This window comes from Lissotriton vulgaris, chromosome 2_1 (genome assembly GCF_964263255.1).
Source record: "Lissotriton vulgaris chromosome 2_1, aLisVul1.2, whole genome shotgun sequence".
NCBI lineage: Eukaryota > Metazoa > Chordata > Amphibia > Caudata > Salamandridae > Lissotriton > Lissotriton vulgaris.
Window position 1 is genome coordinate 1416247727 of NC_141687.1, and position 13749 is coordinate 1416261475.

Genomic DNA, 13749 nt, shown 5'->3' on the forward strand with positions numbered 1-13749 from the left:
CCTTATTTACAAGGCGGCGTTAAGCCACTTAACGTGGCCTAACGCTGCCTTGTAAATAAGGCCCATTTTCACACAGCACTTATCATGAAAGGGGCGGGCAATGGGTGTTGCAGTGGGCGTTCCACTGCAACACCCATTGCTTTTGATACTGTCCCCTAGGGGCAGTGGCAAATATAAGACCAGGGAAAACCTGGTCTTAACCTGGTGAAACGAGGAGAAATTATTAATTTCTCCTCGTTTTTGCTGTTTCTATGCAGCACACATAGATAGAGCAAATTACCACTAGTGATTGTTCATGTATGTGCAGGAAGGTTTTCCCTTCCTGCACATGAACAATCATAAAACAATGACGAGTTGCAACTTTTATGTATGCTGCACAAAGCAGCACACATAGAAATGACAAATTACCATTCTAGATTGTTTATGTGCAGGAAGGCACTGCCGTAACACAGGCCCCATAGCCCCCGTGGTGCGGGAGGCCCCTGAGATACAGGGAGCCCACTCAGCACAGTACTGAGAGCTGAGAGCTCCTGATTAAATCCAGAACAGGGACCCCTCCGTGTACCTTGCAGGGGATCCCCCTTCAGTTTCATTACGCCACTGTAGGAGGGGACACCTTCCTGCACACGAACAATCATTCTCTACAACGCAAGCACCCTTTCCCTATGGTCCAAGGGGGCCTGTGTTGGCGCTAGGCAGTTAGATTTTGCACCAGTGCTAGGGGAAACGCAGGGGTGCGCTACATTCCTGTGAATACTGCGCATCCCTGCATTTTTAAACGGACAAAGCGCGGCGTTAGCCATTTTGGAGCTACACCGCACTCTGTTAGTTTATTGTAAATATGCCCTTATGTTTTTTGGGTTACAAGATGATCACTTTCAACTTTGACACTATTCAGTCGAAAGCGCTGAACTGTACATTTGGTATTATCATTATCCGATCTACCCCTTCTTTTTCTTTACCTCTTTCACGAATAAATATTAATGCGAATTCTGGGTGTTGTTCTACATTTGCATAAAATCTGTATACATTAACTTCCTGTATCTCATTCTCCCCCTTTCTGTCCCCAGTCTAAACCTGTAGCCTTCGCCGTGAAGACCAATGTGAGTTACTGCGGGGCTTTGGACGAAGATGTTCCTGTACCCAGCACCGCCATCTCCTTCGATGCCAAGGACTTTTTGCACATTAAAGAGGTAAATACCGGATGTGATGTTCCTTACAGCTGCCAACACGGATACCTTGGCGATCAGGCCAGAGTCTACCAAGGCTAAAAGGGAAGCTGACCGGCTGCCAACCGAGGGAGAGCTCATTTCATTAGTGGTGCAAGCCAGATGTATTCATCCTTATCATTGGTTAACACCGAGGGGCCGCGGCCTGCGCTATTAAAAACTCTGTTGCTCACTCTTTGTCACTCCTCAGAAGTACAATCGCTTCCCAACTCCATCTTGCTAAGCAGAGCTCGGCTGTTGTCAGGTTGCATTAAACAGTGCAGCGCATTCCTTCCAATTATTTCCTTACACTCTTGCGCTGTCAGCATTTCTGCTTCTGTAACGGTTTTGCAGGGTAAATCTTGTAAAACTGCCCCAACAATAGGGAGAGGAGAGCCCGCTGTGAATTAAAGCGAAGTATTGTATTTTTTTGCAGTGCAACCCTGTGGTAAAAATGTGAGTTGGGGAACCTGACAAAGAAAAAATCTATTAAAAATGTGGGTACAGAATACAGCATCATTATTATGTTGTGTGGCAGTTTGAGCTTTGCTTGTGAAATGTGTTAATATTGTTTGTGATAACATAAATATATATTTTTTTTTACTGCATGTCATTTTAAAATGTACCTTATCTCGAGATGCACTAATACCTTGCATATAAAGCACAATTCTGCAAAGTTGGGTTTCTACTCGTCAAGGCTTTGTTCTTTTTTGCCTTGCTGGATTTATAGACGCCATTATACACCATTCCCTTTCACTGTAGTTTCACACCCCTACCGAGCTGTTTCTTTCGCTGTGCTTTTTCATGGCTTCTGTTTTTTTTCTCCTTTCTTGTGTGATAGGTTTTCAGAGGTAACGTAGGGATGCAATCAGGGGCGTAACGTAGGTGCCTGTGGCCCCTACTGTGCAGGGGAGGCTCCAGCCCTTCAGGGTGCTGCTAAGTCTTCAAGGGGCCCCATCCAGCCCTCGGTCAATGAATATCTGTGAGATATGGGAGACTCATGGGTCCCTCGTCCCATTTGCAGAGGAACCCCATCATTTTGCGTTACGCCACTGGATGAACTAGCACCATGTTAGACTTGACAGCCCTTAGGCTGGTCTTCCTCCAAACATTTTGCATTTTCAACTCCTGTTTGCCAACATTCGTTTTTATTGGCTTTAGGACTCTGAGCACTTTACCACTGCTAACCAGTTCTAAAGTGCTTGTGCTCACTCCACTAAACTTGGTAAATCTGTCTTACACTCAACTGACACACTTATTTACTTATAAGTCCCTAACAAAGTGGTACAACATGTACCCAGACAGGGGCATCATTAACTCCCCACTTTAGCAGCTGCCGCGGAGTGAAATCTTGATGGGCCTCCTCTGTCTGCAACTCGGCTGACAAAGACTCATAAATAACATGAAAGGGTGGGTGAGTGAGTGAAAGGATGGATGGATGGGTGTGAGTGAAAGGGTGGATGAGTGAGTGAAAGGGTGGATGGGTAGATGGATGGATAGATGAGTGAAAGGAGGATGGAAAGATGGATGAGTGAAAAAGTCGACGGATCAGTGTAAGGGAGAGTGGATGGATGGATAAAAGGGTGGATGGTGAGATAAGTGACAGAATGGATGGATGAATAAAAGGGGATGAATGGATGGATGAGTGAAAAGATGGATGGATTATGGAAATGATGGATGGATGAGTGAAAAGGTGGGTGGATGGATGGATGGATGGATGGAAGAATTGGTGAGTGAATAGATGGATGGATGGACGGAATGAAAGGGTGGATAGAAGGATAAGTGAAGGAGTGGACGGATGAGTGAAAGGATGGATGAATGGATGAGTGAAAGGATGGAGCTGAGATATCTTGAACCCCCAACATTAGCAGTTACAGTGGAGTGGAGTTCTTGACGGGACTCTTCTATCGGCATCTTGGCAGAGATGAGAGAATGAGTGAGTAAAAAGATGGATGGATGGATGTGTGATTGAAATGTGGGATGGATCAGTGAGTGAAAGGCAGGATGGATGAGTTGATGGATGGATGAATGAATGCAATGGTGGATGTAAGGATGGTGAGTAAAACAGTGAATGGATGAGTGAAAGGGATGATGGATGAATGGATGGATAAAAGGATGGATCAGTGAAAGAATAGATGGATGGATGAGTGAAAGGGAGTGTGAATGAATGGATGGGTGAATGAGTGAAAGGATGGATGGATGATGAGAGAAAGGATGGATGAATGAGTGAGTGAAAGGATGAATGGCTGAGTAAAAGGGAGGGTGGATGGGTAGATGAGAGGATGAATGGCTGAATGGCAGGGAGGGTGGATGGATGGATGGGATAAGTGAAAGGATGGATGGATGGAGTGAAAGGGTGGATGGAAGAATAGATGGATGGATGAGCAGAATTATGGATTGATGAGTGAAATGAAGGATGGATGAGTGAAAGAATGGATGGATGTGAAAGGGAAGGTGGATGGGTAGATGGATGAAAGGGTGTTTGAGTGGAAGGGAGGGGGATGGATGAAGTCAAGTCAAGTCATAGAATTTATATAGCGCACTACATACCCAGAGGGTTTCAAGGCGCTTAGGAAGGGGAGGAGGATTACTTGTCAAATATCCACGTTTTAAGTTGCTTTCTGAATGCTAGGTGGTTCTGGGTAAGGCGAAGGTAAGCGGGGAGTGAGTTCCATGTTTTAGCAGCCAGGTATGAAAAGGATCTGCCTCCCATGGTGGTCTTGTTGATGCGAGGTACAGTGGCGAGGGCTTGGCTGGAAGAACGTAGTTGGCGGGAGGGGGTGTAGAAGGACAGTCGTGAATTGAGGCATTCTGGTCCGATGTCGTAGAGTGATTTGTGTGCGTGGGTAAGCAGTCGGAAAGTGATCCTCTTATTGACGGGTAGCCAGTGGAGGTCTTTAAGGTGACCAGAGATGTGTTCGTTGCGTGGGATGTCTAATATGAGCCTGGCTGAGGCGTTTTGAATTCGTTGGAGTTTCTTCTGGAGTTTTGCGGTAGTACCTGCGTAGAGGGTGTTTCCGTAGTCCAGTCGGCTCGTGACCAGAGCGTGGGTGACTGTTTTCCTTGTTTCGGAGGGGATCCAGCGAAATGTTTTTCTGAGCATGCGAAGAATGTTGAAGCAGGAAGAGGATACAGCGTTGACTTGTCTGTACATTGAGAGTGAAGAATCCAGGATGACGCCTAGGTTCCGTGCGTGGTCTGTCGGGATGGGTGCTTTTCCGAGGGCTTCCGGCCACCAGGAGTCGTCCCATGCAGAGGGGGATGTACCTAAGATGAGGACTTCTGTTTTGTCTGAGTTCAGTTTCAGACGGCTTTGTTTCATCCATTCGGCAACTTCTTTCATTCCTTCGTGTAGGTTAGTTTTGGCGGTGCTGGGGTCATTGGTGAGAGAAAGGATCAGTTGAGTGTCATCCGCGTAAGAGATGATGTTGAGGTTGTGTTGGCGTGCGATGGCCGCGAGGGGGCTCATGTATACGTTGAAGAGGGTGGGACTGAGTGAGGATCCTTGTGGTACGCCGCAGATGACTTCAGAGGCCTCGGACTTGAATGGTGGAAGGCGGACTCTCTGGGTTCTTCCGGTGAGGAACGAGGTGATCCATTCAAGTGCTTTTCCTTGGATTCCGATGTTATTGAGGCGTTGTAAAAGGGTGCTGTGGCAGACTGTGTCGAATGCTGCAGAGAGGTCAAGGAGGATGAGGGCGACTGTGTCTCCATTGTCCAGTAGAGTTCGAATGTCGTCTGTTGCTGCGATGAGGGCGGTCTCAGTGCTGTGTTTTGCTCGGAAGCCGGACTGTGAGGAGTCGAGGGATTTGTTGGCTTCGAGGAAGGCGGCGAGCTGGTTGTTGACAGCTTTCTCGATGACTTTGGCCGGGAATGGAAGAAGCGAGATGGGGCGGTAATTTTTGAGTTCGGTGGGGTCCGCTGTGGGTTTTTTCAGAAGGGCGGTGAGTTCAGCGTGTTTCCAGTCTTCCGGGAAGGTGGCGGAGTTGAAGGAGCAGTTGATGACGTCTCGGAGGTGCGGTGCTATGACGGAGTCTGCTTTGTTGAAAATGTGGTGAGGACATGGGTCTGTGGGGGATCCTGAATGGATGGAATTCATCAGGCGGATGGTGTCTTCAGTGGAGATTGGGTTCCAGTCGTTAAGGGTGTTCACGGGGGGAAGATGATTAGCAAATGGTAGGGTGGGTTGGTTTCCGGGTTGGTTGTCAAAGCTGTTGTGGATGTCTGCAATCTTGTTGTGGAAAAATGAGGCTAGGGAGTCGCAGAGGGTTTGAGAGGGGGTGATGTCGTTGGAGTTGGCCGAGGGATTGGAAAATTCCTTGACGATGTTGAAAAGTTCCTTGCTGTTGTAGGCGTTGTTGTCAAGTCGATCCTTGAATGCTGTTTTCTTGGCTTTTCGGATTAGTTGGTGGTGAGTGCGGGTGGCGTTTTTGAAGGCGTCCTTGGTGCTAGTGGTTGGGTCTTTTTTCCAGGCCTTTTCAAGGGAGCGGCAGAGTTTCTTGGACTTCTTGAGATCATCGTTGAACCATGAGGCCTTCTTGCTGCCAGGTTTGTTTTGACGTTTTTTCAGTGGTGCTACGGTGTCAGCGGTGTTGGATAACCATAGGGTGAGGTTGGCGGCGGCTTCGTTAGCGTTAGAAGAGAGGGCTGGGGTGTTTCGAAGGAGCGATGCGGAGATTTGGTCCGTGGTGATTTTGTTCCAGTTTCTTTGCAGGGTAGGTTGGAGGTGGGTGCTGGGTTTTGGTTTGTTGTAGGTGAAGTGAACGCAGCTGTGGTCAGTCCAGAGGAGGTCCGTGGTGTGGCTGAAGGAGACATGGTTGCTGGATGTGAAGATGGGGTCGAGTGTGTGACCTGCGATGTGGGTGGGGGAAGTGACTAGTTGTTTAAGTCCGAGGTTGGCGAGGTTGTCCACGAGGGTGGCGGTGTTGCGGTCGTTGATCTTTTCAAGGTGAAAGTTGAGGTCTCCCAGAAGGATGTAGTCTTTGGAGGGGAGCGCGCGTGGGGTGATGAAGTCCGTGATGTCTTCACTGAATTTTGCGCGGGGTCCTGGTGGTCTGTAGAGGAGGGTGGCTCTGAGTGTGGTTTTGGGGTCGATGTGGATCTGGAAGTGAAGGTGTCCGGAGTGGTAGACAGTCAAAATATCGAGTTGGAAATATCGACCTACCATAATATCGAGTCTGAAATATCGAAGGAGCATAATATCGAAGGCAAGAATATCGTAGGACAGAATATCGACCCAAGGTAAGTAATATCGAAATACTTAATATCGATGTAAGTAATATCGAAGTTAGTAATATCGATAGCATATATATCGATGTTAATAATTTCGATGACACTAATATCGATATTTGTATTATTTTATAGTTTTTTATTATGTATGTGTTATATGTTTAATTTAAGTATTTAAAATAATTACTATTATATGTGTATACATTTTCTATAATAATATATACATTTATAAGGAAATTTGATGTTTTAGTACCGGAGCGGGTTGTGTGTTTATAGGGGAATAGGGTGGGAAGTAATTTAATTATGGTAAGTTGATTAATAATTAGTAGGATTAATTAATTAATTATAATTATTTGCTAATTAATATTGATTAATTGGGAAATAATTAATTGATTAATTGATATATATTTTCTGTAGCGGGATGTGGGTTTATAGGGCAATAGGGTGGGGAGTAATTTAATAATAATTAATTAATTAATATATGTTTTTAAATATTTATAACTAATTAATTGGCAAATAATTAATATTAATTAGTTAATTAATTAATATAATTTTGTACATATTTTAAATTAGTAATTAATTGGTAATTAAATAATATTAATTAGTTAATTACATTATTTAGAGTAATTTATTTATATATATAATTTTTAGTTACTGTTAATTTATTAATTGGGGAAAAATGATATTAATTATTAAATTATATTAATTACAGCTTATGTGCTAATATATTTACTTTATTGTTATTGTTAATTAATTATTAATTGCTAATTAAATAATATTATTTAACTTTGGGTTAAGGAGTATTTTTAGGGTTCAGGGTCATTTTTGAGTTTTTGGGTAAAGGGGTATTTTTAGTGTACAGGGTCAGTTTTGGGTTTTTGGGTAAAGGGTTTTTTTTAGGGTTCTGGGTCAGTTTTCAGTTCTTGGTATTTTGGGTGTTTAGGGTCAGTTTTCAGTTTTTGGGTAAAGGTATTTTTAGGGTTCAGGGTCAGTTTTCAGTTTTTGGGTAAAGGGGTATTTTTAGGGTTCAGGGTCAGTTTTCAGTTTTTGGGTAAAGGGGTATTTTTAGGGTTCAGGGTCAGTTATCAGTTCATGGGTAAAGGGGTATTTTTAGGGTTCAGGGTCAGTTTTCAGTTCATGGGTAAAGGGGTATTTTTAGGGTTCAGGGTCAGTTTTCAGTTCTTGGGTAAAGGGGTATTTTTAGGGTTCAGGGTCAGTTTTCAGTTCATGGGTAAAGGGGTATTTTTAGGGTTCAGGGTCAGTTTTCAGTTCATGGGTAAAGGGGTATTTTTAGGGTTCAGGGTCAGTTTTCAGTTCTTGGGTAAAGGGGTATTTTTAGGGTTCAGGGTCAGTTTTCAGTTTTTGGGTAAAGGGGTATTTTTAGGGTTCAGGGTCAGTTTTCAGTTGTTGGGTAAAGGGGTATTTTTAGGGTTCAGGGTCAGTTTTCAGTTTTTGGGTAAAGGGGTATTTTTAGGGTTCAGGGTCAGTTTTCAGTTGTTGGGTAAAGGGGTATTTTTAGGGTTCAGGGTCAGTTTTCAGTTTTTGGGTAAAGGGGTATTTTTAGGGTTCAGGGTCAGTTTTCAGTTCATGGGTAAAGGGGTGTTTTTTGGGTTCAGGGTCAGTTTTCTCGACTGTTGCACTCTCTGGAGTGGAAATAGTAATTTTATCCCTACGCTATCAAACGCTTTCCCTACTGTTCCACTCTCTGGAGTAGGAATAGTAATTTTTACCCTTACGCTATCCAACGTTTTATATAATTATTTGTTAAAATATCACATGTTTATTTTATTTTTTATATTACTTACATTTTATTTATGTTATTATTTTATGTTTGTAAATGCATTAGTAAATTAGAATATATTACATTAATTTATAAATTAGTAAATTAATTATTAATACTTATTGTTCAGTACATATATATCATATCTTTACTGTATATATTTAATTAATGTATTATTAATATATATGTATTATTTATTAATTTTAAACATTATTAGATACTTTTAAATATGTATATTTTATTTATTAGTGTTATATACTTACTTTTACATTTATATATATTAAAAAAAACGATATTTTTAACATCGATATTTTTTACATCGATATTATTTTTTCGATATTTTTGTACTTACCATGTTGTAGATAGGATGTCGATATTTTTGCCCTCGATATTGTTGACTCGATATTCTTGTAGGTCGATATTTCTGAGGTCGAAATTCTGTCAGTGATCCGTTCGGAGTTAGCGAGGTTGGCGTCAGAGCTGGTTGAGATGCGGATTGATTTCTTATGGACGATAGCGATTCCTCCTCCTGTGTGGCTGGTACGGTCTTTGCGAGTGATCTTATAGTCTTCAGGGATGGCGGTTGAAAGGGAGGGGGAATGGATGGACAGATGAGTGAAATCATGGGTGGATGAGTGAGTAGATGGATGAGTGAAAGGGTAAATGGATGGATGTATAAGTGGATGGGTGGAAAAGTGGAAGGGAGAGTGGATGGATGGAGGAGTGAAAGAGAGGGTGGATGAGTGAGTGGATGGATGGATGGATGGATGAATGAGTGAATGGATTGATGAGTTAAAGAGTAGATGGATGGATGTGTGACTGGATAGATGGATGAATGAAAGGTTAGATGGGTAGACGGATGGAGGGAAAGGATGAATGAATGAATGACTGAAAGCATTGATGAATGAGTGAAAGGGTGGATGGAGAGATGGATGAGTGAAAGGTTGGATGGATGGATGATAGATAGATAGATAGATAGATAGATAGATAGATAGATAGATAGATAGATAGATAGATAGATAGATAGATAGATAGATAGATAGATAGAATGTTGGATATCAGCAAGTAATTGGAAGGATGAAAGGATGGATGGATTGGTGCTTGGAAGAAAGAAACAAGCAAGTTCTTCTGGGGACGGTTGTAATGATTTGCTTTCTTTGCTTGTGGCCATCAGAGCTTTGGTTCGAAGTGGGGGGTATTTTATTTTTTGGGCTACTCCCTTGAACCCAGGGCTTGTAAATTAAATGCTACTGGTGGGCCTGCAAAGCAAATACAAGGAGATGATGGACAAAGCGCTGAAACATTTCAGACATTCACCCCCAGTCGCAGATCTGTGTTGCATCCATCATCGTTCTATAGCTCACTTCACCATCCCAGTTCAGACCCAGCCATATGCAAATCAGTCACAATCCTGTTCCTCAAAGGAACAGTCCAGCCTGAACTGCTAAGCTAGGTCTTCCCTGGACCTTAACAAGTATCCTGGGACCGGTTTTAGGGTAGCACCCTAGTTGGCCTGCAGCACTTTTTGTGCCACCCACTTATGTTGCCCTTTAAAGCATGTCTCAGGACTGCCATTGCAACTTGTGTGCAGTTTTAAACTACCAGTTCGACTTCGCAAAATACACCTTTTGCCAGGCCAAAATCTCCCTTTTGAATATATAAATCACCCCTCAGGTAGGCCCTAAACAGCCCATAGGGCAGGGAGCATTGTAATAAAAAATGTTTGACGTGTGCATTTAAGTTTTATAAGTCTGGTAGTGAAAAACGACTAAATTCGTTTTTCACTGTTGTAAGGCCTCTCCTGGTAGGATAACATTGGGTTACCTTATTACATTTAATATATGTTGGAAATGGCCCTTCCTAGGGTGTTTTCCCATGACATTTTGATTTTCACCTTCCCGGTTTACCACTGATCTACGTGCTAGCCATAGAACTTTGAGCACGTTTGACACTGCCATTGAGTGCCAAAGTGCTGTGCTTGTCATCTACATTCTGGTGATTGGTGTACACACGATTGTCTGAATCGAGTTAGCTGTAAGTCCCTTGTCTAGGGGTAAGACAGATACCCAGGGCATGTAACTCGAATGCTCATATGTGGGCCTGCAGCACAAGTTATGCCACCCATAGTGGGAGCTCATCGATTGTACAACAAGTTTGCCCTGGTAGGGCCTGTGTGTCCCGATTACTGTTCCAAGGCTTGGCACTTAAAAAGCTAGGTGCCCAGGTTCTGCATGTCTCATGCTATGTCTGAGATCTCCCTGGGGACAGGGTGTGGTGTCTGGAAAAGGTAGATCATGTGCGCAGGTACTTTACATGCAAGGGTTGTGAATGACACCGGATAGTTGCTTGGTACATAGGGCCTTCTCGCTTTGGATTAGCATGGGGTAATGTAGGGAAAGGCTGTTGAGCAGTATTTCATACATGCAGAATATTAGCAGAATAGTGTTTGATATCAATGAGTTCGTAATTGCGAATCCTCTCCAGTACTGCGAGTGGTGGATCCAACATTATGTATGTGGAAATGTCACTTTGGGAAGGTGGACATTTCGATGCTCATGGCTCTGTGTGCCTTTTGGCCTGTCTCCAGTTCACATCTGGGTGCTGGGGGGACAGCTACATCTCTGCATTTCTGATAGAAGATCATAAACTAGGGACTAAAGGGAAACTACAGACCTCAGAGTTGCCTCTCTGGGAAGGTTACGTGGGGGTGGAATTGGCTCCGGCATTCCATGGGGCAGGGTCTTGGCCCCACTAAAGATAGTGATCAAACCTCCCAGGGATAGGATGGCAGACAGGACAACATTTAGAGAGGGCCAGTGCATTTCAAAGGTGGCCTTTTGAACTGATTGTATCTTCAATGGCCATTGTGGGTATAACTACTGGGGCTCTGGCCTCAAATGTTAAAGATGCTCTTTGATTTATAACCATACTACACTGGTTGGACACTGAGACATCAACATAAGAAATCATTAAGGCAGGAGGGACTGCAACTTGATTATCTGCAGACTTGTGGTGACCTGGAGCTTGTCATGCTCCAGAAAGGGGACTGTCACTTGGTGGATTTTGCCTGGACGTTGCTGGCCTGCAGCTAAGTGCCATTTGTCGTGGTCCGGTACCCTAGGTACTCTCCAAGGGCCTGAGATCCCAGGGAGAGAAATTATATCTCAGTTTCCACAAGATCGTAAGGACAGCGCAGGGTGCAGTGGTAATGGATGGTAGTGATTGTCGGTTGGGACAAAGACGGTCTTGACGTAACTGTCATCACACTGTGCAAAGGAGTGTACTTGTAAAGATCGGCAGCCCACCTGAAGTGCAGGGACATGAGGAGTTTGAGGAGTGCGGTGGAAGCTTGCAGAGTCCGAGGGACCTGTGTTTGCAACAAGGGGAGCTTAGTTGCCTAGCTTGCCCTCCATAACGTGTCGTGTTTGTGGGGTGTTGGGGAACTTGAGTTGGGAGCTGTGACTGACTGAGAGGACAACAGTGTCTGACATCGCTGCCTCAATCCGAGGTTGCTGGCTCCCTCTCCCTGCCCCCACACCATAAAGTACTTTGTTGTCGTGACCGGGCCCAAGGGCTTTCGTTTGTGCCTTGTGGGCACCTATGGCTGGCTGTTGGGAGCTATGACAGCTTACACTTCTGCTTGAGGTGAAACATTTCTCCAGACTTCCTGGGACACAAACTATAGTCTATGGGGGGATGGCGATCCCGCACTCCTGGAGGTGCCACTGCGCACCTGGAAGTTTAGTCTGGATGGACCAAACTAAGTAGCTCTTTCTTGCTGCTTTAGGTGGTTCCGACAATCTAATCAACGTGGTGCCAGCAGAGACAATCTGCATCATTGGCTGGTGTAGTTGGGTGACTAAGTGGATGGGTCATGAGGCGTAGTCAAAGACCTGTTATTGCTTGGCCATTGCAACTGTTGGGGATATCCAATACTGAGGAATGTTGTGGTGGATAAATACCTCAGAATAGGGCATATATGTTCATCCGGTTTTGCTGCTAATGGGAAAGTTTGACAATTGCATGCAAATGTAAAGTGTATATACAATGTATATTTTGTTTCGATTTCAATGTGTGTGTAAAACAAAGATTGGTGTTTTATACAGATGGCGTGGAGTTTTTGTAGCGTACATAGTGTGTTGCGAGGGTGCTGTTGTGCCAACACTTTACACTTGGGCCCTGAGGATAAGCCTGACTGTTTAGTGCCAAGCTACCGAAGGGTGAGCACAGGTTATTGTACACATCTATCGTACTCATCCTATCTAGGATGGTGGATTCTGACTGGCTTTGATGTGTCCCAGCCAGCCGGAAACCACTGGGTTAAACAATAAGTAACAATTTTGTTTGGGAACAATTTGAAATATTTTATTTTTTCTCTTATGAATTGTAATTTAAAATCCTCTTTAATAGTAAAGTTGGACTTTAAGTCACATTTCTGAAAATCCCACTTTAAGAAAGTTGCCATGTTCTTGTCCTAACCACTTTTTGTCTGCATCCTGTGTCCTGAGTCACATGACTGTGATCAGCATGGCAGTTAGTCTTTCTGTATTTCTCCAAGACAGTGATATAAAGGAGAACTGAATGTTGGCAGGATGGGCCATTCGAACAGGATGTGTGGGGTGAAGCTTTTCTATGCCCCACTTACATTTACAAGGAGTTGCGTCAGCACACTCACATAGAACTTCACACTAGCCTGTTGTCACCTCACAACCCTGGGAGCGTAAGCAGGAAGGAGGGAAATTTCAGAATCATCTGTGAGGCGAAAAATGTTGATGTTTCTTCCACTTTAATGCTGGCATCAGGTATAAAATTGGATCCTCAGAACCACTCTTGATTTCAGTCCTGGACCTGCAGGAGATGCTGTGAAGGACTACCTTGTACTTCAAAGGACTGCCCTGCTGCTTGAGACCTTCTTTATACTTCATTGGATTGCCCTGCTACCTCCAGAGGACTGCCTTGCTGCTTGAAGCCTGCCTTGTACCCTCAGAGGACTGCCCTGCTGCTTAATGCCTGGCTTGCTGATTGTTCCCAAGATTACCAGCATGACTCCAAGGGCTAGTTGGCTGGCCTCCTGTTCTCAGATACGGTGACATAAAAAGCTCCAACAACATTAAATCCATACCTGAAGTCTGAGAACCAACAGTAGAGCGAAACCTACCTGAGTCCCGATCTGCCCAAGGTACATTGCCTGTCGGGCTGACTTTGCGATAGTTCCCTCTATGTTCTTCTCCGCAGCAGGAATTCCAGGTCAGCTGCTCCTTTTAAGAAGGGAATCCAGCCTCCTGGAGCTGTCATCTGCTACAGCCTGCAGTTTCATCACACTGGAGATTTTAATCTTCCAAAAGAGAGACTAAGGGGCTGAATACGTTTGGCAGGGACACCGCCAGCCCCCAGCAGTCAGTTGGGAGACCGCTGCCAAATCGGTGTCAGTCCGACTACCGCATTGCAATTATACTGCGGGGCTGGCGGTGTTGCAGCAGCACAGCCAAGGCGGCAGCATGCTTCGGCTCTAGGAAAGAGCCTGAAGCCAAT

General features: G+C 44.3%; 1 protein-coding gene across 1 annotated transcript in view; it reads left to right on the top strand.

The window, feature by feature from the left end:
- The window catches only part of CACNB4 (calcium voltage-gated channel auxiliary subunit beta 4), a 714982-nt gene that overhangs the window by 239280 nt on the left and 461953 nt on the right, over positions 1-13749 (top strand). The window contains exon 3 of the mRNA XM_086957190.1: positions 1071-1193. Within this exon, the coding sequence (XP_086813316.1) occupies positions 1071-1193 (123 nt within the window). The remainder of the gene's footprint in view (positions 1-1070; positions 1194-13749) is intronic.